The sequence below is a fragment of the Chlorocebus sabaeus genome, chromosome 3, assembly GCF_047675955.1.
Source record: "Chlorocebus sabaeus isolate Y175 chromosome 3, mChlSab1.0.hap1, whole genome shotgun sequence".
NCBI lineage: Eukaryota > Metazoa > Chordata > Mammalia > Primates > Cercopithecidae > Chlorocebus > Chlorocebus sabaeus.
In genome coordinates, this window is record NC_132906.1 from 23,602,573 (window position 1) to 23,628,595 (window position 26,023).

General features: G+C 41.1%; 1 protein-coding gene across 1 annotated transcript in view; it reads left to right on the forward strand.

Moving 5' to 3' along the window:
* The window catches only part of GTF2F2 (general transcription factor IIF subunit 2), a 168,503-nt gene extending 148,804 nt beyond the window's left edge, over positions 1 to 19,699 (forward strand). The window contains exons 7-8 of the mRNA XM_007960323.3: positions 2,538 to 2,681; positions 19,029 to 19,699. Coding sequence (XP_007958514.2) covers positions 2,538 to 2,681; positions 19,029 to 19,148 — 264 coding nt within the window. The 3' untranslated portion in view covers positions 19,149 to 19,699. The remainder of the gene's footprint in view (positions 1 to 2,537; positions 2,682 to 19,028) is intronic.
* The last annotated feature ends 6,324 nt before the right edge of the window (positions 19,700 to 26,023 follow it).

The window sequence follows — 26,023 nt, forward strand, 5'->3', positions numbered from 1 at the left end:
TTTTACACAACAGCCTACTGAAGGTAGAAACTGAGTATATCATCACTTCTCTTTGCTATTTCCTGAATTTAACTTGAGACTGAGGCCAGGTGTGGTGGGTCATGCCTGTAATCCCAGCACTTTGGGAGGCTGAGGCGGGCAGATCACGAGGTTAGGAGTTCAAGACCAGCCTGGCCAACATAGTGAAACCCTGTCTCTACTAAAAATACAAAAATTAGCCAGGCATGGTGGTGCGCACCTGTAATCCCAGCTACTCCGGAGGCTGAGGCAGGAGAATGGCTTGAACTGAGGAGGTGGAGGTTGTGGTGAGCCGAGATTGCACCACTGCACTCCAGGCTGGGCAACAGAGCGAGACTCCATCTCAAAAAAAAAAAAAAAAATTTGAAACTGGCTGGATTTCAGTCTTCCCCAACAATACAATCTATGTCATTCATTTGCATTTTTTTTTCAGCATGATGATCTTGTCCTAGGTAGCTCTTTGTCCATTACTGCATTTAAAAACGTTCAAGGCCCTCCCCTCTCTAATCATTTTAATCCATTTAAAGCCATTTAAAAAGACAGTCTGTCTTACTGTCTCCATATCTTAGCACACCCATATCTCAGCACAATGCCTAGCATATCGTCATGCTTAATCTGCTGAAGCTCAGTGGAGTTTGAGTTTTATTCCCAGTTCGTACATATCAAAAAATGAAGATCGAGTCCTTTCCCTTTGTCTCACTCCTACCTTTATGTAACTAAAAAGTAAATACTCAAGGTTGTCAGAGTTACCTTTTACCACTAATTTGACAGTCTCTCATAAGATGTATTTTTAGTTTTAATATCAATAAATCAATAGAAACTAAATTTTATCCTTTATAACAAATCCTTATTGTTAAAATAGAGTAAGCCTAACTACCTGAGGCTGAAATTTATAGAATAATTTATTTGTAAGTTTTGAAATGTATTTCATTGTTTTTGAAGCTAGTCCCCAGATTATAATTATTCCAGCTGACACACAGGACATAATTCTCTGGCAGTTTCCACCCAGCCTATTGATGCTTTCTTTACCAGGTTGGCCCCTTCAACAAGTTTCTGATGGTTTATACACGTGAAGTGTTCCTAAAAACAAACAAACAAACAAATGTCTCAATTAACTAAGTAATTGAACAGAACTTGCATCAGTAAAAAGAGTAATGTCTTACAAATGTACAGTCCCAGGATGGTAACAGTAGGAGGGAACTTCTTCATTGTGTTAGTACCACTGCTTTTTAAGCTGGCATGCATGGAGGTACACAAAACTACAGGATAAACATAACACATGGTCCTGATGTGTTATTTTTATTTGGACAGGAGATACTCTGTTTTTTATTTCCATGTTAAAAATAAAGATGTATTATACAGGTGAATTTAGAGGTCACATGAAGTTTTAAATGGGAATTTCAGAAAAATGGTTTGCTTGTGCCTGAGGTGATAAGTATATACTTACTCCTTTCTCTTGTTAAACTAACTTTATTGTATGGGAAGAGAAACAGGTTCAAGGAGGTTGCACAGGGTCGGGATGAGAAAAGGTCCATGTCCTTTCCTTTTTACCAATGCTTCCCGAACTTTTCACTCCATAAAGAACCTGTTCTATGATCTGCCTGCCTCCAAGAACCCCATGTTTGAAAGATGTGACCTACGAAACTGCATCTGTTCAATAAACTGTTTTACTGTTAATCAAAAACAAAAGAACTACAAGTTAGAGTTTTCGATCAACACAAGCTAACCAGTTAACCACACTGAATTGATATAATTTTGGCAAAAGGCCTTTTTGGGGGGAAATGGGCACATTACGCATTACCTAAAACTTGAGGGGATAATCAAAGTGACTGCAATTATTACTAATTTAGAGCCTTAAAGATATGGGGACTCCTAGGAGTAACAGGTCCCAGGTTCTGAACTACTGTTCAGAGGCCTGCTGCCTCGAAGCTTAAAATCTAGTCGTTAATGAATGACTAAAAAGAGAATGCCTGGGCAAGTGTGGTGTCTCACATCTGATATCCCGACACTTTGGGAGGCTGAGGCGGGTGGATCACCTGAGGTCAGGAGGTCCAGGCCACTCTGGCCAACATGATGAAACCCCGTGTCTACCAAAAATACAAAAAATTAGCCGGGCGTGGTGGCGGGTGCCTGTAGTCCCAGCTACTTGGGAGGCTGAGGCAGGAGAATGGCATGAACCCGGGAGGCGGAGCTTGCAGTGAGCCAAGATCGCGCCACTGCCCTCCAGCCTGGGCGACGGAGTGAGACTCTGTCTCAAAAAAAAAAAAATACAAAAAATCAGCCAGGCGTGGTGGCGGGCACCTGTAATCCCAGCTACTTGGGAGGCTGAGGCAAGAGAATCGCTTGAACCCAGGAGGCAGAGGTTGCAGTGAGCTGAGATCATGCCACTGCACTCCAGCCTGGGCAACAAGAGCAAAACTCTGTCTCAAAAAAAAAAAAAAAAAGAGAGAGAGAATGCCTGTGTTTCAGAGTGAGCATGTTGAATTGATGCTTTTATTTCCTTTGCTGTTTGCATATAGATTGAATATGAAAGGAAAAAGAAAGAAGACGGAAAGCGAGCTCGAGCTGATAAACAACATGTTTTAGACATGCTATTTTCAGCCTTTGAGAAACATCAATACTATAATCTTAAGGACTTGGTGGACATCACAAAACAACCTGTGGTATGTATATGTTCATACTAATCCTTTGAATATGCCCCCGTTCATTAACATGACATTACTGAAAGTGTGTCATACATGGTTTCGTTCATATTTACCTATGCTAATGACAAATTTTATGACAACAGTCAGAAAAGTTGTCTTAATGCAGCCATTTTTTGGTAACATCAGTTTTTATTTTAGATTTTAGTACACTTAATATCAACAATTCTTTATGAAGAAAAGAAGTTGTCCTCGTGTTCATTTATTCTTGACATTAAGCCTGAAATCTGTTGATAGCATTTCTGGTCTTTATTTTGTTTCCCTGTCTTCCTCTGAAAAAGCTTAACTCCTTCCCTTTTTTTGGAAAACGTGCCTCATAGAAGAATCGCATTCTTGAAAGAATTATACTGTTTTGTCATTATGGGAGGGTTTATCCCTGTCTTGTGGATTGTTCTCTGTGGATTTTTTTTTTTTTTAATTAGAATCTAAGTAGGTCCTTTTAAACCTGAGCTGAACTGCACTTTCATTATGCTTGCAGAGATTGTGATTAGGTTGGCCTGTTCCCCATTTTTAAGGACAAATTTAACAAATTGGTATTTTAGAAAGTTTATCTTTGTTTTATAAATAGTCATTTTTATCTCTTCTCTAGGCTTTTGTGCATTTACTAGTAATTTGCATTAATAATCCATTTAAAATGATAGTAACAATAAGAAATCCAAATTCTTTCTCTAGTCTTTGAGTCACATTGTTTTCCATTTAACTTTCTCCACCGTGTGTTACCACAGTATCAGATTAAGTATTTACTTATAGGTTTAAGAAAATTGAATGGAAACTCTTTTATCTCATTTGCTTTACCATTTTGTCCACTCTGCCAGTATACTCAAGAGTATGTTGATTCTTGCTGCTCCATTTATTTGATTCAGAATATGTAGCAAAATAACCAATTTTAAAAAAATCTTAACATAACCAAATAACCTATTTGTGAAATAACTTGATTTTTTTTAATTTATACAAAGCTTTAGGAAATTATTTATGAAATTTTAGTGTTCATTATACAGTTTCTTCTGCAGAGATTTCTTTACCATTATACATCAACCTTTCACTTTTTGTTAAGAAATTTAAATTCCAAAAGATTTACTTTTTAATCAGAAGAAAGTGTTCATGGTGCAGTATTATCAATTCATCCCAATGACTTCACTCCCTTTGGCATCAAAGCCTTAGAAACAGCATTCTAAGCTAGATTAAAAAATTTTTTTGAAATAGACTAATTCATTAGCTAAGCTGTGTTTCTTCTGGTTTTAATGAAATTTATCTTTGTGTGTGTAGATGTATAATCTATATGTAAAGACCATTCCAGAAACTCTGAAAACAGACAAGAGATTCTCATGGAATTAAACACAAAAAATTAGATATGGAAAATAGTCACTTGTAGAGGGGCATTCAGATGATTAGGGAAAACAGTTTCTTTGCCTTCACATGGGATATAAGGTTTATTCATTTTGCATCAAAGAAAAAGGATTACTAGTATGTCTTTTGGTTTTGGTTAAGATATTTTTTATATGGTAGTACTCAGTGAATCTCTTACAACAGAACTTCTTAATTCCTAACCAGTGGATGGACTTCAGGGGATCCATTAAGTTCCTGAATATCCTGAATATGTGCAAAAATATATGGATTTTTCTGGGGAACATATCATCCATAGTTTGTATCAAATTCTCATAGAAGCCACTGATTTTGAAACTAACTTTTTAAATAATAGTTTTATTATTTAGAGACTAAATTGCCTCAATAAGCATAAGATTCTTGAAGGCAGAGTTGTATGCTATTCCTGTCCCTAAATATTCATATACCCCATAGTGTAAAATATGGTAAAAATTCAGTAAATATCTCATGAATTGATTTGAAAAAAGAAAGTCCTCAGTCTCCAAGGGCCCACCATATTTTCTTCAGATGGATTTTGGCAGGCCTCTCACGTCATTTATAGTGAGGTTGGGGGAAAGAGTGCCAAGAAAGTGTGGAATGCCTTCCCCAGGCTGGGTGTAGGCCAGAGGTAGGGTTACCTCCACCTAGAGGAGAGGGCAGGAAGTGGTCAGCATGGATTCCAGTCCATTGACTGGGAAAGAAAATTGCCAAAGCCTAGCTCTCCCCCAAGTAGGCAACTATCCCCCTTTAAAAGGATCCCAGGACATAAGTGAATCTGTACTAATGGTCATCAGTACCCAAGAGACTTGAGGAATCTATTCTAGCATGAAGATCAGTGGTCCAAGAAAAGGGGTGTCCTGGTATAATAGAAAGAACCCTGGATTTGGAGTATGAGATCTCAATTCAAGTCCCGGCTCTACCATTTAGCCAAATAGTCCTGGACAAAGTACTTAAATACATTTAATACATTACTTATATATTTAATATTTAGTTCACTTAACGTATGTAATATAAAATTTGCCAGTATGTTCAAATTATAATTTTTTTTTTGCGGGGGAGGGGGTTGTTTGTTTGTTTGTTTTTGAGATGGAATTTTGCTCTTGTTGCCCAGGCTGGAGTACAATGGCACAATCTCTGCTCACTGCAACTGCCACCTGCCGGGTTCAAGCAATTCTCCTGCCTCAGCCTCCTGAGTAGCTGGGATTATAGGCGCCCACCACCACACCTGGCTAATTTTTGTATTTTTAGTAGAGACGACTTTTCACCATGTTGGCCAGGCTGGTCTTGAACTCCTGACCTCATGTGTGATCTACATGCCTCAGCCTCCCAAAGTGCTGAGATTACCCGTGAGCTACTGTTCCTGGCCAAAACCTTCATTTCTATAAGCAAAATTATTGGCTAGAGAAACTGTGCTTAGGTCCCATCTTTTTCTCCCATTTGCCAGTATGTGACTTACTTACATAAGCAACTAGAAAGAGTGAAAGTTACTCATCGAGGGCCGGGCTCGGTGATTCACGCCTGTAATCCCAGCAGTTTGGGAGGCCGAGGTGGGCAGATCACAAGGTCAGGAGATCGAGACCATCCTGGCTAACATGGTGAAACCCTGTCTCTACTACAAATACAAAAAATTAGCCGGGCATGATGGCGAGTGCCTATAGTCCCAGCTACTCAGGAGGCTGAGGCAGGAGAATGGCGTGAACCCAGGAGGTGGAACTTGCAGTGAGCCAAGATTGCGCCACTGCACTTTCAGCCTGGGTGGCAGAGGTGAGACTCAGTCTCAAAAAAAAAAAAAAGGAAGTTACTTATCAAGGAGGCCAAGCTGTGGTAACTGATATAAAGTCAGGGACATAGTATCCATTTAAAGAGATATTATCTTAGTCTGTTTTTTGTTACTTATGATAGAATACCTGAAGCTGGGCAATTTTAAAGCAAAAGAATTTGTTTCTTAAAATTTTGGAGGCTAAGAAGTCCTGGGTCAAAGGACCACATCTGGTAAGAGGCTTTTGCTGGTGGGGACTCTGCAGAGCCCTGAGGCAGCACAGGACATCACATAGTGAGGAGGCTGAGTGTGCCAGCTCAGGTCTCTCTTCCTCTTCCTCTTTTTATAAATCCACCAATCCCACTCCCATGATAACCCATTAATCTATAAATGGGCAGAATCCCCATGACCTAGTCACCTCTCAAAGGCCCAGTTCTTACTACTGCCACATTGGGAATTAAGTTTAACGTGAGTGTTAGAAGGGACAGATATACAAACCATACCAGATATTTTTATAGGGTTTAACTTCTGGATTTTTCCCCCTTAAAAATAGAAGATTTCAGGAGGCCTATTATTTCTCCTGGTACTCTGGTTTTTAACCTTGAATGGGTTATGTCTAGCTTTTTTCACATTTTGTTTTATCTGTCAAATAGAAGCATTTACAGCATTTCCTTTGAAGATACAAGTCATGAAAAACTTTTATCTAATTGCTCCCTTTGAAACACCAAACTGCCAATACCACTTTGAGCTTCAACACTGTGTTTTCTGTCTAACAGTATTCATTTACCAGTGTTCCTCTACAGCATACTTGTATTAAAAAGTGTCATTGAAAACTAGCCCCGATTAGAACTGGACCGCTTAATTTCCTTTTGCACCACCTACCCAATTTCAGGTCAGGATTCAGAAAAGTTTATTTTTATTTTTGGTTTTTTTTTTATTTTATTTTATTTATTTATTTTTATTTTATTTTTTTTGAGATAGTCTTGCTCTGTTGCCCAGGCTAGAGTGCAGTGGTACAATCTCGGATCACTGCAACCTCCACCTCCCAGTTCAAGCAATTCTTCTGCCTCAGCCTTCCGAGTAGCTGGGATTACAGGCGCCCACCACCACACCCAGCTAATTTTTTTTTTTTTCTTTCTTGAGACAGAGTCTTGCTCTGTCCTCAGGCTTGAGTGCAGTGGCACGATCTCAGCTCACTGCAAGCTCCGCCTCCCGGGTTCAAGAAATTCTCCTGCCTCAGCACCCCCAAGTAGCTGGGACTACAGACATGCACCACCATGCCTGGCTAATATTTGTATTTTTAGTAGAGACAGGGTTTTGCCATGTTGGCCAGGTTGGTCTCAAACTCCTGACCTCAGGTGATCTGCCCATCAGGCAGGCTGCTTTCTAATTTCTATATTATTAAGAATCATCATCATTAATCCTAAACCAGGTATGTAGAATATGTAGAGTGTAGAATTTAAGCTTTATCTTAGTTCAGTTTCTACTCCAAAAGGAAAAATAGGTGTTTTTAATGTTTGAAGCTTATTCTCAAATTTACTACTACTTAATAAGTGCTGTTTTTATTATAATGCTTTGCACTGACATATATTCACTTGGTTCCTTTTTTCTTTTCATTTTTCCTATAACTGGAAATTTTTATTTTTAAATTTTTATATTTTTATATTTTAAATATGTATTTTTTTATATTTTAAAAAAAGACAATCAATTTCCCAACAGAGCATATTGATTAATGACAGACCTCTTTAAGACTGCTTTTAAGAAATAATTATTTGCTAATTTATGAAGTAGAGCCTTAATTAAAAGTTTTAGACTATGAAATGTGATATAAAATAAACTGTCAACTATGTTGACTATAAGTGGGTGAAATTTAATCACATTTATAAAATTTTAATACTTTCTTTTTGAATAGTGATTTTAATAGAAGGATCAATGATCTACTACCAACTTTATTATGGAACAGTAACATTTCCCCTTTTAACTTCTTATATGGTTTTGTTTTGGCTTTTTTTTTTTTTTAGAAACAGGGTCTGGACAGGTGAGGTGGTTCATGTGAGTAATCCTAGCACTTCGAGAGGCCGAAGTGAGAGGATTGCTTGAGCTCAGGAGTTCAAGACCAGCCTGGACAACGTAGTGAAACCCCAACTCTACAAAAACTGCAAAAATTAGCTGGGAGTGGTGGTGCACACCTGTAGTCCCAACTACTCTGGAGGCTGAGGTTGGAGAATTGCTTGAACCCAGGAGGCAGAAGTTGCAGTAAGCCAAGATTGTGTCACTCTACTCCAGCCTGGGTGACAGAGCGAGACCCTGTCTCAAAATAAATAAATAATAGAGAGACAGGGTCTCGCTCTGTGACCCAGGCTGGAGTGCTCATAGCTCCATAGCTCATAGCATGATCATAGCTCACTGTCACTTCGACCTTTGGGCTCAAGCAGTTCTTCCACCTCAGCCTCTTGAGCAGTTAGGACTACAGCCATGCCCCACCACACCGGGCTGATTTTTTTTTTTTTTTTTTTTTTTTTTTTTTTTTTTTTTTTGAGACAGAGTGTCACTATGTCTCCCAGGCTGGAGTGCAGTGGTGCAATCTCAGCTCACTGCAGCCTCCGCCTCCCAGGTTCAAGCAGTTCTCTGCCTCAGTCTCCCGAGTAGCTGGAATTACAGGCACCTGCCACCACGCCTGGCTAATTTTCTTATTTTTTAAGTAGAGACGGGGTTTCACCATCTTGGCCAGGCTGGTCCTGAACTCCTGACCTCGTGATCTACCCACCTCTGCCTCCCAAAGTGCCGGGATTACAGACATGAGCCACCGTGCCCGGCCCACACCTGGCTAAGTTTCTAAAAATTTTTTGTGGAGACAGAGTCTTACTATGTTGCTTGCTGTGGTCTTGAACTGCTGGCCTCAAGCAGTCCTCCTGCCTCAGCCTCCAGAATTGCTGGGATTGCAAGCATGAACCACAGCATTTGGCCCTTGTTTGCTTTTTACCTCATCCTGAATGAGGTGAAATTTGGGGTGAATTTAGTAATATAAACAAATGAGTCAGAATTTTATGTAAGGTATTACATGGATAAGAGCAGTATCTGGGCTAGGTACCCAGTAAACAAAGTTTGGTATTTATTTGTATATAGAATTTACATTGAATTTTTAATTAAGCAGTAGGCCACAAAAATTATATTTTCTGAAAAATGCCCTTACCAATAAAATCTCCATACCATCCTTCCAGTCCCGCTTGATTTTAAAGAGAGGTAAAATATATATATATATATGCTTTTATTTATTTATTTATTTATTTATTTTTTGAGACGGCGTCTTGCTCTGTGGCCCAGGCTGGAGTGCAATGGCACGATCTTGGCTCACTGCAGCCTCCACTTCCCAGGTTCAAGTGATTCTCCTGCCTCAGCCTCCTGAGCAGCTGGGATTATAGGCACCCGCCACCATGCCCGGCTAAAATTTTTAAGCTTATTAACTGTCTGCGGATGGTTTCTTTATTTAATTCCTGAATACACTAGAAAGACTTGGTTTTAGGCTTGCCACCTCTATGGAAATAATTTCCCTCAGGAAAGAAATAATTTTCTTTGTGTTGGGCTCTGCGTTTAAGAAAACATTATTCTGTGGTTTTGAATTGGTGTTCAAAGCCTCCCATTTCTCTGTCTGAGCAGGTGGATTCAAATACCAGAGGATAAACCAACTGGCAGAGGACCTTGTAGTGTCAGCACTGGCCTTCTTCAGTTCTGTATTGTGGCATTACAGAGCCATTTCTTCTTTTTGGAATGTCCCAAGACAGCTAATTCAATTATAAATTAACATACAGAGCCAGCCACTGTTTATTGGATATATTACTTTACCCAGATAATTGAATAATAAAAATAGTCATCTTAATCTGTTGTTATAAGCTGAAGTGTCCTCCCTTTTTCCTCTCAATTTAAAACCTTTTATTTTTAGTACAAATTATATATATATATATACACACAAGATTTTTTTTTTTTTTTTTTTTTTTTTTTTTTTTTTGAGATGGAGTCTCACTCAGTCACCCAGTCTGGAGTACAGCAGCGCTATCTCAACTCACTGCAACCTCCGCCTCCCAGGTTCAGGCAGTTCTCCTGCCTCAGCCTCCCAAGTAGCTGGGATTACAGGCGCATGCCACCACACCTAGCCAATTTTTTTGTATTTTTAGTAGAGATGGGGTTTCACTGTATTAGCCAGGATGATCTCGATCTCCTGACCACATGATCTGCCTGCCTTGATCACCTAAAGTGTTGGGATTACAGGTGTGAGCCACCGCGCCTGGCCAATTTATACTTTCTTAAAAGTGTATAAGTTCAGGCCAGATGCGTTGGCTCATACCTATAATCCCCAGCACTTTGGGAAGCTAAAGCAGGCAGATCACTTGAGTCCAGGAGTTTGAGACCAGCCCTGGGTAACATGGCAAAATCCCGTCTCCACAAAAAAACTGAAAAATTAGCCAGGCATGGTGGCACGTGCCTGTAGTCCCCGGCTACTTGGGAGGCAGAGGTTGCAGTGAGCCCGGATCGTGCCAGTGTACCCCAGCCTGAATGACTGGGAGAGGGAGACCCTGTCTCAAAAAAAAAGTATAGTTCAGTGGACTTTAGTATATTCATAGAGTTGTGCAACCAACACCATAATCAATTTTAGAACAGTTCCATCACCCTAAAAAGAAACTTCATACCCATTACTAGTCACTCCTGTCTTTTCTCCATTTCCTTTCTCTCCCCCACAGGGAACCACTAATGTTACTTTCTGTCTCTATAGATTTTCTCTGGACATTAATGTGTATGGATATGTGATCTCTTACACCTGGCCTCTTTAACTTAGACATAATATTTTTATGTTTTATCCATGTTGTGGCACATACCAGTACAGCTGTCCTCAGTATTCATGAGAGATTGGCTGTGAGACCTTCTGCAAATACTAAAATCCAAGGATGATCAAGTTCTGGATATAAAATGGTGTTTTTTCTTTTTATTATTATTATACTTTAAGTTCTAGGGTACATGTGCACAATGTGCAGGTTTGTTACATATGTATACATGTGCCATGTTGGTGTGCTACACCCATTAATTCATCATTTACATTAGGTATTTCTCCCAATGCTGTCCCTCCCCTCTCCCCCAACCCCATGATAGGCCCCAGTGTGTGATGTTCCCCACCCTGTGTCCAAGTGTTCTCATTGTTCAGTTTCCACCTATGAGTGAGAACATGCAGTGTTTGGTTTTCTGTCCTTGTGATAGTTTGCTCAGAATGATGGTTTCCAGCTTTATCCATGTCCCTACAAAGGACATGAACTCATCCTTTTTTATGGCTGCATAGTATTCCATGGTGTATATATGCCACATTTTTTAATCCAGTCTGTCATTGATGGACATTTGGGTTGGTTCCAAGTCTTTGGTATTGTGAATAGTGCCGCAGTAAACATATGTGTGCATGTGTCTTTATAGCAATATGACTTATAATCCTTTGGGTATACACCCAGTAATGGGATGGCTGGGTCATATGGTACATCTAGTTCTAGATCCTTGAGGAATCGCCACACTGTCTTCCACAATCATTGAACTAGTTTACGGTCCCACCAACAGTGTAAAAGTGTTCCTATTTCTCCACATCCTCTCCAGCATCTTTTTTTATACATAACCTACATGCATCCTCCAGTATACTTTAAATCTTTAGATTACTTGTAATATATAATACAGTGTGAATGCTATGTAAATAATTGTGATACTATATTGCTTAGGGAATAGTGACCCAAAAATGTCTGTATATGTTCAGTACAGATGCATTAAGAAAAGAATCAGAATATTTTTGTTCTGCCATTGGTTGAATCCGTGGATGTATAACCCAAGAATATGGAAGGCTGACTGTACTTCATTTCTTTTTGTTTGCAAATATATATTATAGTGTATATATACCATATTTTGTTTATACATTGGTACATTTGGGTTGGACGTTTGGGTCGTTTCTACTTTGGGGCTATTGTGAATAAGGGTGCTATGAACATTTGTGTACAAATTCCCATGTGAATATATGTTTTCATATCTCTTGGGAGTGGAATTGCTCGGTCACATGGTAGCTTTGTTTAGCCTTCTGAGGAACTGCTAGACATTTTTTTTTTTTTCCTGAGGCGGAGTCTCGCTCTTATCGCACATCCTGGGGTGCAATGGCATGATCTTGGCTCACTGCAATTTCTGCCTCCCGAGTTCAAGCGATTCTTCTGCCTCATCTTCCCAAGTAGCTTGGATTACAGGTGCCTGCCACCACACCCGGCAAATATTTTGTATTTTTTTTAATAGAGGCAGGGTTTTACTATGTTGGCCAGGCTGGTCTCAAACTTCTGACTTCAGGTGATCCACTCACCTTGGCCTCCCAAAGTGCTGGCATTACAGGCATGAGCCACCACGCCCAGCCTAATACAATTTAGAAGCATGTCTTTAAACAAAATTAAAAGTTTTGGCCTAAAGAAAGTAAATTTTGTTTACCTGCAATATTCAAACGTGAAGCATTTCATCAGTGCCAGACAGAGGAGATGTTACGAACGTGAGATAATTTACCAGCATACAAATATTAATGCAATAATTGCTTTTTCGAGATTTGGATTAAGCAGTAAAGTAGAGCTGGGGGAAAGTGGAGTAGGGTTTGCACCGTGACCATTTCGTCACCCATCTGTGCGCTGCTTAGAGTTTTTACAGGGAGGAATGGAGACAGTGGGACCCTGAGTGGAAGATAGGAGGCAGGATCTAGTGGGGAAGAAAAAGTGAAACCAGGAGAAAAGGAGAAGAAAAATGCAGAAATGGTCTGTGTTTCAGAGAAGTCTCTTAGCATCACCTCCCCTGTGAGTGAGTGAAAATGTCTATTGCATTTTCTGTATTAGGCCATTCTTGCATTGCTGTAACAAAATACCCAAGACTGGATAATTTATAAAGAAAAGAGATTTAATTGGCTCACAGTTCTGCAGGCTGTACGGGAAGTATGATACTGGCATCTGCTCAGCTTCTGGAGAGGCCACAGGAAACTCAGTCATGGTGGAAGCACGTCACATGGCAAAAGCAGGAATGAGCGAGCGAGGCAGGACATGCTACACACTTGTAAACGACTAGATGGCAGCAGGACTCACTCACTATCGTGAGGATGGTACCCAGAGGGATGGTGCTGATTCATGAGAGTTCCAACCCGTGATCCTATCACCTCTCACCAGGCCTCACCTCCAACACTGGGGATTACATTTCAATATGAGATTTTGGTGAGGACACACATCCAGACCATATCACATTTGATCACAGTTTCTTCCTAATGTGTAGTTTATATTTTAACAGAAGAATTTTGTGCCTTGAAGTCACTAACATCTTCATCAGTAAGTTTTCGTTCTGTTGATAGATCTCTTAAAGGAGTTGTAGTCGTTCACAAAAAAATCATGTAAAGATGAAATGATACTTCGAAATTATCACAGAATCGATAATGCCCTTCTTGGGGTTGGATCACTTTATAAAAAGCATATAGTGCATTTCCCCTTGCCGACTGCATTAATCAGTGCCATCATCAGTTTAAGTTTGCATGTTGCATATTCAGTCTCACCATTTTGGGAAGCTTTTGTGACTAGAACCCTAACAGGGTCATATTGTTAACTTACTTAAAGCATTAATAGTTGGTGATCATCTCCCTGTCAAAGGTGTATGTTTTTAATGAACATCTACAAATTTACATATAATTGATTTGTTATTATGCTTATCACTGAAATGCCTGATAAGATGAAATGCAGATTAAGTCCTCCATTTGTTTGACAGAGCGGGAGAGGAAAAGAAGATATGAGAAATGGTAGGGGGTGGAGGGAGGGAAGGAAGGAGCAAAAGACTAAAATAATAGGCTACTGTGCCTTATGACTCTACATAGGTTTGTCTCAGTCTTGGGGGCCAATTAGGAAGTGGAGCCATGGACTTCTGGCTTTTTGCCCACTGCAGTTTTAACTTGACCCACAAATGCAAACAAACATCCTAATCACTTGACCTCTTTGGTCAAGTATGTGCCTTGCCATTTCCTTCCAAGAAAGCTGTGATGTTCTATCCCTTATTTCTCTGCGTTCAGACTTGCTGTAAATTCTCTCCCACACATCCTTTTGAAGGAGAATTGCTGGTCCAGAGCCAGTTTTTTCAGATCTTGTGCTGCAGCTCAGCGCATAGTCTGTAATGAGACATATCCCCAATCCTATGTGACATAAAGGCGATCTACTCACTTCTAGAATCCTTTGTTTCAAATACAGGTGGTTAAACAGAAGATTTAATTGGAAAGTCACTCAATGTTTAGAATAAGTAGGAGGAGGAGAACTCCTTTCTGTAGATCTCTACACAGAATTGCTATTCAAGTCAGATAATCAAATATATATCCTCAAAGAAAGTAACATCTCTATGCGCAAATATCTATCCTCAAAGAACGTAACGTCTCTGTGCGGGCTGTGTTAGGTGCTCCTTCTCAGTGGTCTCACAGTACCCTGTACACATGCCTCTCTTGTACTTTCTAATTACCTGCCAATATGCCTTTTTCTTTTCTTTTTCTTTTTTTTTTTCTTTTGAGATGAAACCTTGCTGTGTTGCCCATGCTGGAGTACAGTGGTGTGATCTCAGCTCACTGCAACCTCCACCTCCCGGGTTTAAATGATTCTCCTGCCTCAGCCTCCTAAATAGCTGGGACTACAGGTGCCTGCTACCACACCCAGCTAATTTTTGTATTTTTAGTAGAGACAAGGTTTTTCCATGTTTGCCAGGCTGGTCTTGAATTCCTGACCTCAGGTCATCCACCCGCCTCAGCCTCCCAAAGTGCTGGGATTACAGGCGTGAGCCACCATGCCTGGCCTAATGTGCCTTTTTCTTTACCCGCATCCTCTATGCTAAACTTAAACTGTGAACTCTGAGAAGGAGGCTGAGTGTCTACCATTCTATTTGGCACATTGTAGATGCTGGAATAAATATTTGAGTGAATATATGAATGTTAAAAAGAGAGATAAGATTACCAAGTAATTTTCAATCCTGGTAGAACCTTTAAAACCTCTTCTTCAGTTGGCTTTGTCACCAACAATATTTTAGCACTAAAATGCAGATTTTAGTAATAAATTACATTCAAATTCACGTAGTACAGTTTAGTCAGTAAACGTTTGTTTCTCAAACTAGATCACGGCTTGAGTTCTAAAAATGAACTAGAATTTGAATGGTCTATTTTTATGGACCTTCTTAGTGATATCCCCCACCACCACCCAGCAATCCTCTTAGCTGCTTTGTCAGTCTTAAGCACACCCTATTCACTTTGCATAACTACACTGAGTCTCCGTGATGTGCACGCAGGCACTATAACAGGAGCATGTGGCCAGACGTGGTGGCTCATGCCTGTAATCCTAGCACTTTGGGAGGCCGAGGAGAGTGGATCACGAGGTCAAGAGTTCAAGACCAGCCTGGCCAACATGGAGAAACCCCATCTCTACTAAAAACTCAAAATTAGCCCGGTGTGGTGGCATATGCCTGTAATCCCAGCTACGCGGGAGGCTGAGGCAGGATAATTGCTTAAACCCAGTAGGCGGAGGTTGCGGTGAGCCAAGATCGCACCATCGCACTCCAGCCTGGGCAACAAGAGTGAAACTCCGTCCCCATCCCCTACCCACCCCCCCCCAAAAAAAAAGGAGCATGTGATTTAAGAGGAGAGCAAGGCATATAAATAAAGGATTATGATATAATTAAGAGCTGCCATCGAAGATTGTGCAGTGTGAAATGTAAATCTAAGGTAAGGCTGTTAGAGAAAGTTTCTCTGAGAAAGTAACGTTTGGGCCTAGTCTTAAAGAATGAGGGGTTCAGATTTGAGGAAAGGAGATAAACATAACAAGAAAGGGAAACAACATGGGAAAAACCCGGAAGCATGCAGATACAGAGATGGGAAGTATGTGTAACGGGGAGTGTTGAAAGATGAGGCTAAAGGGAGAAAGCAGACCTGAGTGGATGCCTCAAAGGCGTTTGGAATTTAATGTGTAGCCCCAAACCAGGAAGTCATTGGAATATTTTAGACAGAGGAAGGACATGTGCTCTCTCTCTTCTGTGTCCATGTCTTCCCTTTAGAGATTTTCCCTTTAGAGACCTTGTTTTTCCCTGTTGTCACTACTACTTTCTCTGCTAATGTTTTGTACCTGCTTCCCTGCCAAGCTAATTTGTTTGATTAGAGTAAAATGGTCTTAGGTTGCAGTTTAGAACATCCTAAAAATCAGGAAGTTTGTGTCTCCTACCCCCTGATCACAGTACATTGTGACCCTGATTGCATTTTGTTGCTTGAGAAATTGACAGCAGACCATGATCATCTTATTCCACTCTTATTGTTAAAAGATAAAAGAATGACACCTTCGTATATAAAAAGAATTCCATATATTCTGCTAGATTGCCAAAATGAGGGTGGACATGAAAGCAACTTAATCTGTACACTTAAGACTTTCTTAATATTTTGTGTTTAACCCTTTTTAGGCTTTTCATTTTCTGGGCCTAGATTATAAATGGGCACACAAGTCTTGAAGTCAGGAGAGCTTCTTTTCTATGGAGCTGCTAAAATGCTCCTGGCAATTGTTCTTTTCATTTTTGACCCATTGCAGTGCATCCACAATTGTATGGTTGTTTGTGCAACATCGTCTTAGCCAGTCTCATAATAAACCATTCTTTGGAATTTTACAAAGATGTCATTCTTGGCACCTAAACAGAGAATCACTTGTGCCTAACCAATCATTTTCCATTTATAAATCCTGTTCAATTAGAAAGTAGTTTATGAACAGCGCCCTGTTTTTTTAAATGTAATTTGAAATAGCAGGTGGCAGACTTGCATTTTCTATTACCTGGATATCTCAAGCCTTTATGCTTACTCGTTGACACAGGTCTGCTAGTGAAGCCAACTGTAGAAGGTGTGGGAGGCAAGCAAGCCTGGGGGAACCCAGGGCTCATTTGGTTCATTGCTGCCACCTGCTGGGGCTTGGCTGCTGGAATGGAAAGGCTGTCCGAGAGAGCTATAAGCCATCCTAAAGGAACCTCTGTGTAGTTCCAGTACTAATCAGCTATTATGTTTCTAGGTGACAACCTACCTGTAACTGAAAGGACTTTATGAACTCTAGAGCATTGTATCAGTCAGTGTAAAGTGGCATTAGATTATGTTGGTAGCACGTAATCTCCAGCAATGATGAGACTCAGAGAACGAAGCAATACACTAAAGACTCAAAGATCTTAAGAGTATCAGAACTGGAAGAACCTTAAGCCAGATGTGGTGGAACTTTAGTATATACACATGAGTCACCTAGGCACTTGTTAAAATGCAGATTCCTGGGCCTAACCCAAGAGACTTTGACTCAGTAGGCCCAAGCTCAGTCTTCTTTAGCAAACTCCCTACAAGGTTCTGATGCAAGTAGTCTAGCACCATGCTAGAGAAGAGCGCTACCTTAAATATACGGACAAGAACTTCCTTAAATATACGGACAAGAACTTCTCAGCCATTTTTCTTATTAATGTTTCATTTCAACCGGTAAGAAAAACTACGTCTTCCATCAATGGGATGAGTCATCATCATACCATAACTGGTTCTTTGAAGCACACGCACACAAATTATTGTTGGATTGTTTTGTTCTGCAACAACAACAAAAGAGTCGCTTTTAAATAATTATCTTGGCCGGGCGCGGTGGCTCAGGCCTGTAATCCCAGCACTTTGGGAGGGCGAAGTGGGTGGATCACCTGAGGACAGGAGTTTGAGACCAGCCTGGCCAACATGGTGAACCCCATCTCTACTAAAAATACAAAAAATTAGCTGGGTATGGTGGCATGCACCTGTAATCTCAGCTACTCAGGTGGCTGAGGCAGGAGAATCGCTTGAACCCGGGAGGCAAAAGATTGCATTGAGCCGAGATCATGCCACTGCACTCCAGCCTGGGCAATAAGAGCAAAACTCCGTCTCAAAATAATAGTAATTATTATTATTTTTTTTCTTCTCTAAGAAGGAAATTTTGTAATTTATATTGGTCAGCTTATTGTGGAATGCTTTTTGGCCTTCAGCATTGGCAAGCAAAGGTGGAGTTTCGTATTACACTTAAATAGCCATCATTTCCATGACCATAGTAATCGCTTAGTAAATGTTTATTGAATTTTTAGGGACCTAAAACACCATACTACAGACTCTTTTCTTTGGAGAAGCCAAACACAAAGCTGCATCCCTGATAGTTTTGGGGGATGTCTTATCACTTTTTTTTTAGACACAGTTTTGTTCTTATTGCCCAGGCTGGAGTGCAATGGCACAATCTCGGCTCACTGCAATTTCTGGGTTCAAGCGATTCTCCTGCCTCAGCCTCTCTAGTAGCTGGGATTACAGGTCCCTACCACCATGCCTGGCTAATTTTTGTATTTTTAGTAGCGATGAGATTTCACCATGGTGGCCAGGCTGGTCCCGAACTCCTGACTTTAGGTGATTTGCCCACCTCGGCCTCCCAAAGTGTTGGGATTACAGGCGTGAGCCACCAAGCCCAGCCTTATTATCACTTCTTATTCCCTTATCTGTGTTGGCAAGCTTGGATAAAGTACAAATAGTAGTAAATACAAATAACAGTTCTCCTTCTTACATAGGAAAAAATAAGTGGGTGGCCTAATAACAAATTTGAGAACTCATCTGAGAACTGAGAATTCTGAATACCTGTCATATGCTTTCTTGCTAGAATATTCTCAAAAGTGTTACTCATTTTTTATATATGTTACTGCTCCTGAAACTACTGGTTTCAATCTGTGAACTGAGTCCACTGAACTCAAGGGCAGATTACACTTTGTGTACTGTGTCACATTGAGTGAGGACCAGTAATTTTTTCGTGTATTTCATCTAGTGTTTTTTGTGGGGTTTTTTGTTGTCATTGTTGTTTATTTTAGCTTTTAAGTTGTTGGCATTCAGGACTTTCAACCCCTTTAATGCACATGATCGCATATTTAGTGCAGTTATTTAGTGCATTTAGTGCAGTTATCATCGCACATGTAGAGTCAAAAGCCAGTTTATTGAACCTCCTTATAGAGAAATCTTGCTGAGCTTTTAGGATCATACTTTTTATGACTTGCATATGTGTTTCAGCATATCACCTTATTTTAAGATTTGTTCCCTGCCTTTATAATCTCATTTGTTAGGGGTTTTGTTTTTCTTTTAGGTGTACCTGAAGGAAATCTTAAAAGAAATTGGTGTCCAGAATGTAAAAGGGATCCACAAAAACACATGGGAGCTGAAGCCAGAGTACAGACACTATCAAGGAGAAGAAAAGAGTGACTGAGAAGCCTCCTAGTCAGCATGCTAGTGAAACAGCTAGCGGCGATGCTGTGCTATAGGCGCTGATACTGGAAGGCTTGAACACCGTATGTTAATAATGGTTAAGTGACAATACTTTCATTTCTCTCGGTAAATTTTTTAAACCTGTAATTCTTGTAAAGTTTCTTAACTGTTTTTTTGAGGAGAAAGAACAAATTTATTTATAGACTTAACTTGCATTAAACCAGATTACTCACAATAGGAATAGGGGTTGGAGGATTAAGAGGGTTTTTCTTAAATATTAGCTTTTAATGTGTACAATTAGGAAATGTTTTTTAAATGAGGACTCTCTACCCTTGCTGGATCTGAGGAGCTGAGGTAATACAGATCCAAGGAGAATTGTATAGCAAGAAAAAAACAGTCAACTACAGAAACTCTTAAAAGGAATAAAAAGCCAAAGCTCCTTATTTTGAAGTTGTCAAAGAACAAAGCAGTGTTTTTCTTTTAAACAGGTGATCATGTTTCGTGTTCATACTCAACGTTAATAAAAGGAGAGCATTTAAGTTTGTAGTGAAATGGCAGTGTTCATGATTAGCTTATTTTACCATAGTGATACTGAAATGAGAAATGTGCAGAATCATGGTCAATTGATGTTTCTTTTGTTTGCTTTTAAGATAATTAGAAGTAAAATATCGGCCGGGCGCGGTGGCTCAAGCCTGTAATCCCAGCACTTTGGGAGGCCGAGACGGGCGGATCACGAGGTCAGGAGATCGAGACCATCCTGGCTAACACAGTGAAACCCCGTCTCTACTAAAAACACAAAAAACTAGCCGGGCGAGGTGGCGGGCGCCTGTAGTCCCCGCTACTCGGGAGGCTGAGGCAGGAGAATGGCGTAAACCCGGGAGGCGGAGCTTGCAGTGAGCTGAGATCCGGCCACTGCACTCCAGCCCGGGCAACAGAGCAAGACTCCGTCTCAAAAAAAAAAAAAAAGAAGTAAAATATCTTTCCAAAATTTCAAGATATGTCTCCCCCAGTCAGATTATAAACTTCTCAAAACTGGCTTGCCCCCAGAATTTTATTGCTTACCCAGCAGACATGTATTGACTAATACATGGCAAATGATACCAGCAAATCAAAAGAGGGATGTAGGGGTCCAGTCGAGACAGAAAAAGTTAGTTTCAATTCCTGGGGCATTAAAATATTGCTTTTCTCTTTCTCTTCAATTAATTTTTTAATGAAAACAATACATGTATATGTTAGTTTTTTCTAGCACAAATTATTATATATTAAGCAATCCAAAATCATACCATCAAGACCATCAAACAAAAGAAGCTTAAGTAAACTAAGCACAGGGAAAAGTTGGTTTTCACTCATTCATTTTGTCAGCTGCTCCTGGATGCTGCAACCAAGAAGCAGCAAATGCTCAAGTTGCCATAGTGTTTGCAGGAAAAAAAGAGAAAAAATAATAAAAATAAACAAGGAGCAAATGCCAAAAATTGAAGAAAATGTTATATAATTAAAGCAAGGAGATATCTATCCATTGAGAAAAGCAATTTTTATATTATTTGCTTTTAGAAGCAAAGCTTTAGAATTCTGAGATTGTTACAGCACTAAGAAGATTTTTATTCTTGTGTACACACTGGAAAATACAATTCTGAGTAACGAGGGTGTTCCCATTCCCCACCCCACCTCAAATTGTCTTATGTACAGGAACCAAATGTGGTATGCCCATTGCCTTCTAGTTCCTGATGACTGGAAGCTCGGTGTCAGGAAGCCCATGGATAATGGTCTGATAAATCTATATGGAACTGAGAATTCTGGATACCTGCCGTGTGCTTGGTTCATAGCATGGATCTTCCCCAAAACCTTTTATATATGTGGTACTGCCCTGAAACAGACTTGTGTCTCCTCTGCTGATGTCTTTTGTTTTGTGACAGTGCCTGCCATATCGAACGAGGTGGCTGTGCCAGAAGAGTTTCCAGGGCAGAGCTGTGTCTTATTTGAAGCTGTGCTTTGGTTTTTTTGTAAACTGGTTTCTTCTGCTTCTTTTACCCTGTTACCTCAGCACACCTGACTGCATGAGCTTGAGTCTCTTAAACACTTATCTCTTCAGTAGGATACGTAATTTAGGTGCTAGACTGATGCTGTTTCTGATTAAGTTTTTTAAATTGCTTTTTTTCTTTTTTTTTGAGATGGAGTCTCTCTCTGTTGCCCAGGCTGGAGTGCAGTGGTGTGATCTTGGCTCACTGCCACCTCCGTCTCCCAGGTTCAAGCGATTCTTCTGCCTCAGCCTTCTAAGCAGCTGGGATTACAGGCACCCACCACCACGCCCGGCTAAATTTTGTATTTTTAGTAGAGACGGGGTTTCACCATGTTGGCCAGGCTGGTCTCGAACTCCTGACCTCAAGTGATCTACCCACCTCAGCCTCCCAGAATGCTGGGATTACAGGTGTGAGCCACCACGCCTGGCTTAAATTGCTTTCTTATTTAACATTAAAATGTGGCTGCTGGCCATGGAGGAGATTTTCCCTTCTACCCAGGTTCCCTTATTCTTTTATTTCAGGACTCTCTTACTCTGACAGACTTTTGACAAAAATCAAAAAGTGGGAATCCTAAGCCCTTATAAACTGAGAGTGAGAGGAAAACAGATAAAGGAGATGCACACCTCTGGTAAGATGTCACATCATAAGACAGGAAAGCCTTTTTTTTTTTTTTTTTTTTTTTTTTGAGAGGGAGTCTCACTCTGTCGTCCAGGCTGGAGTACAGTGGTGCGATCTCGGCTCACTGCAAGCTCCGCCTCCTGAGTTCACACCATTCTCCTGCCTCAGCCTCCAGAGTAGCTGGGATTACAGGCGCCCGCCACCACGCCCGGCTAATTTTTTTGTATTTTTAGTAAAGACAGGGTTTCACTGTGTTAGCGAGGATGGTCTTGATCTCCTGACCTCGTGATCCACCTGCCTCAGCCTCCCAAAGTGCTGGGATTACAGGTGTGAGCCCCCACGCCTGGCCAGGAAGGCCATATTTAATAAATGATATTGTTAAACTCAACTAATACACACACTGAGGGGATGCTTTAACTGACAAAATGTAATAAGATTATAGTTGTGGCTGGCTGTGGTGTCTCATGCCTGTAATCCCAGCACTTTGGGAGGCCGAGGCAGGTGGATCACAAGGTTAGGAGTTTGAGACCAGCCTGGCCAACATGATGAAACCCCGTCTCTACTAAAAATACAAAAATAAGCCAGGTGCGGTGGCAGGCACCTGTAATCCCAGCTACTCAGGAGGCTAAGGCAGGAGAATTGCTTGAACCCAGGAGGCAGAGGTTGCAGTGAGCTGAGATCTCACCACTACATTCCAACCTGGGTGACAGCAAGACTCTGTCTTGGGTAGGCAAGAGGGGAGATTATAGTTGCTGGGCATTGGAAAGATTTGAAATTACATGTTACCACAGTAACTTCTAAAGTGATCTGCTGGGTCCTATGGCTCATGCCTGTAATCCCAACACTTTGGGAGGCTGAGGCGGGCAGATCACCTGAGGTCAGGAGGTCAAGACCAGCCTGGCCAACATGGTGAAACCGTGTCTCTACCAAAAATACAAAAATCAGCTGGGCGTAGTGGTGCACACCTGTAATCCCAGTTACTTGGGAGACTGAGGCAGGAGAATCACCTGAACCTGGGAGGTTTCAGTGAGCTGAGATGGCACCACTGCACTCCAGCCTGGGTGACAGAGCAAGACTCCATCTTCAAAAAAAAAATAAAAAATAAAAAAAGTGATGGATCTTTAAAAAGGGAAAAGATTGCACTCTTTTGTATCATGAGCAGTTCTTATGGATTTCAGCACAAGTGCAACTGTTTCTAATGGTCTGTGAACAAATTTCTTTGGAAGCTTATTTTCATCATTTTAAGTACATATCAGTGAAATAATAATAAACACTTATCAGGCCATATGTGCCTCATAGTATGTTAAGTCGTCTAAAATATTATCTCATTTGATCCTCACAATGCTGAGTGGTAAGTAATGTCCATTTTATGGAACCATGTCCTGCCTAGCATACCTTCGTGAGTACTGGTTCCTCTTTGGAGGAATTCTACCCATGGCCAAAATCCGAGTCTGCTTTCCCAGAATTCTTCTCTCTCCCCACCTCACCTCACCTCCAAACCAAGAAAGGGGAGCTGATCCCAGCAAAATTGTGAAGGAATGGGAGTTTGTCTTTGGCACCCCTCCTTGAATCCTGACACCCGAACTCCTCCTATCCATAGGATGAAGACTAAACTTCCACCCTCCTTAAATCCTAACACCCAAACTGCTCCTATCCACAGGATGAAGAATCATCTTCCGCCTTTAGAGTCAAGATCCTTTCGCTGACAATGTAATCTCTGTGACACTAAAGTACCTTGTAGAGGCTGGGCATGGTTGCTCACACCAGTAATCCCAACATTTTGGGAGCCCGAGGCGGGTGGATCACGAGGTCAAGAGATTGAGACCTTCCTGGCCAACATGGTGAAACCCTGTGTCTACTAAAAATACAAAAATTAGCTGGGCATGGTGGCGCGTGCCTGTAGTCCCAGCTACTCGGGAGGCTGAGGCAAGAGAATCACTTGAACCCGGGAAGCGGAGGTTGCAGTGAGCCGAGATCTGTGCCATTGCACTCCAGCCTGGTGACAGAGCAAGTCTCCATCCCCACCCCCCATCCCCCCCCAAAAAAAAAGTATCTTGTAGAGAGTGCAGCTTTAGAGTGGACTCTGTGATTTAGACCTCTGCATGTTTGAGGCTCCCAGTGCAGTGTGTTGTGGGGAGGGGTGCTGAACTGAGAGGGGAGCTGCAGACATCACCTGCTGCAGATCGCCTTCACCACATTGGCCGTTTTCCCTAGCATTTGTGTGAGGGAGTCCAGGAGATAATAAAGTGGTTCTTATTCTGTGTGCTCTTTTTTTTTTTCTTTTTTCTTTTTTTTTTTCCTGAGACAGGGTTTCACTCATCTGCTGGGCTGGAGTACAGTGGTGCAATCTCGGCTCACCGCAACCTCCACCTCCTGGGTTCAAGCGATTCTCCTGCCTCAGCCTCCTGAGTAGCTGGGATTACAGGCGCCCAGCACCACACCTGGCTAATTTTTGTATTTTTAGAAGAGATGGGGTTTGACTATGTTGGCCAGGCTGGACTCCTAACCTCCAGTGATCTGCCTGCCTCAGTCTCCCAAAGTGCTTGGATTCATTTCTCTGACATGAGTCCAGAGAAAGTTCCTGAGCCTAATATCATTTTCTTTTTTATTTTTAAAGAGATGGTGTCTTGCTTTGTCACACAGGCTGGAGTGCAGTGGCACGATCATGGCTCACTACAGTGTCAAACTCCTGGGCTCAAACAATCCTCTCATCTCAGCCTCCCAGGTAGTTGGGACTACAGGCATGCACTACCATACCTGGCTACTTTTTTAAAACGTTTTTTGTAGAGATAGGGTCTCACTGTGTTGTCCAGACTGGTCTCGAACTCCCAGAGTGCTAGGATTACAGACATGAGCCACTGTGCCTGGCCTAGTGTCAATTTTTTTTTTTTTTTTTTTGAGACAGAGTCTCACTCTGTCACCCAGGCTGGAGCACAGTGGTGCAATCTTGGCTTCAAGCAATTCCCTGCCTCACCCTCCCAAGAAGCTGGGATTACAGGCACCTACCACCACACCCAGCTAATTTTTATCTGATTGTGTTAGAAATTGTTTAAGTTTAAAAAGGACTTTTCAGATGCATTAGCTTTCAGTTTAACTGGGTTCTATTAAGTCATTTAGTCTAACACGTTAGGGCTTTCAAGAATGATTTTCTTGGCCGGGCGTGGTGGTTCAAGCCTGTAATCCCAGCACTTTGGGAGGCCGAGGCGGGCAGATCACGAGGGCAGGAGATCGAGACCATCCTGGCTAATACGGTGAAACCCCGTCTCTACTGAAAAATACGAAAAGCTTGGCAGGCGCCTGTAGTCCCAGCTACTCAGGAGGCTGAGGCAGGAGAATGGCGTAAACCCGGGAGGCAGAGCTTGCAGTGAGCTGAGATCTAGCCACTGCACTCCAGCCTGGGTGACAGAGCGAGACTCCGTCTCAAAAAAAAAAAAAAAAAAAAAGAATGATTTTCTTGTGTACCATATTTTTAAATGTTGAAACTTATATTTAAGTGGTCTCAAGGGTATAAGTATTTTTTATTGTGTTGTAGAAATATAAGTTCACCAAAAGAATATGTTTCTGGGCTAAAAACTATAATCTGGTTTGGTCATGAAACACAATGGCTGTTTGGTAAGTATTTACTAAGCATGACTGTATCTCGGGCACTGGAGATATAAAAGCACTAGACATAAGCATTCACAATCTCGTGGGAAATGCAGCTGTGGATGGGTAACAGTACCATGTAGGTACAGAGGTTGCTCTCCATGAGAAGACTCCAGTTAATTCATTGTTGCCACTTGTGCTCTTCATGGATTTCCAGTGTTTCAAGCATTTGAATGCAATAACATATACTTAATTTTAAAACTTCATTGAATATAATTTAATCATCGACAATTCTTAAGACACAAAAGGATTTATACTGACTATTATGAACACATAGTGGATGTCTGTAATACAATGATCTCAATAGAATGTTGAATTAAGAGCTTACTGGGCTAGTCCTCTTGACATTTAAGCTTTACTTCTGATTACCATTCCACTGTGTTTCCTTGAACAAAAGCCTGTCAACCACTTTGCCATTTATGTATTCAGTGAAAAATCACTGCTGCTGGGCACGGTGGCTAGCACTTTGGGACGCCAAGGTGGGCGGATTGCCTGAGGTCGGGAGTTCGAGATCAGCCTGACCAATGTTGAGAAACCCCGTCTCTACTAAAAATACAAAATTAGCCAGGTGTGGTGGCACATGACTGTAATCCTA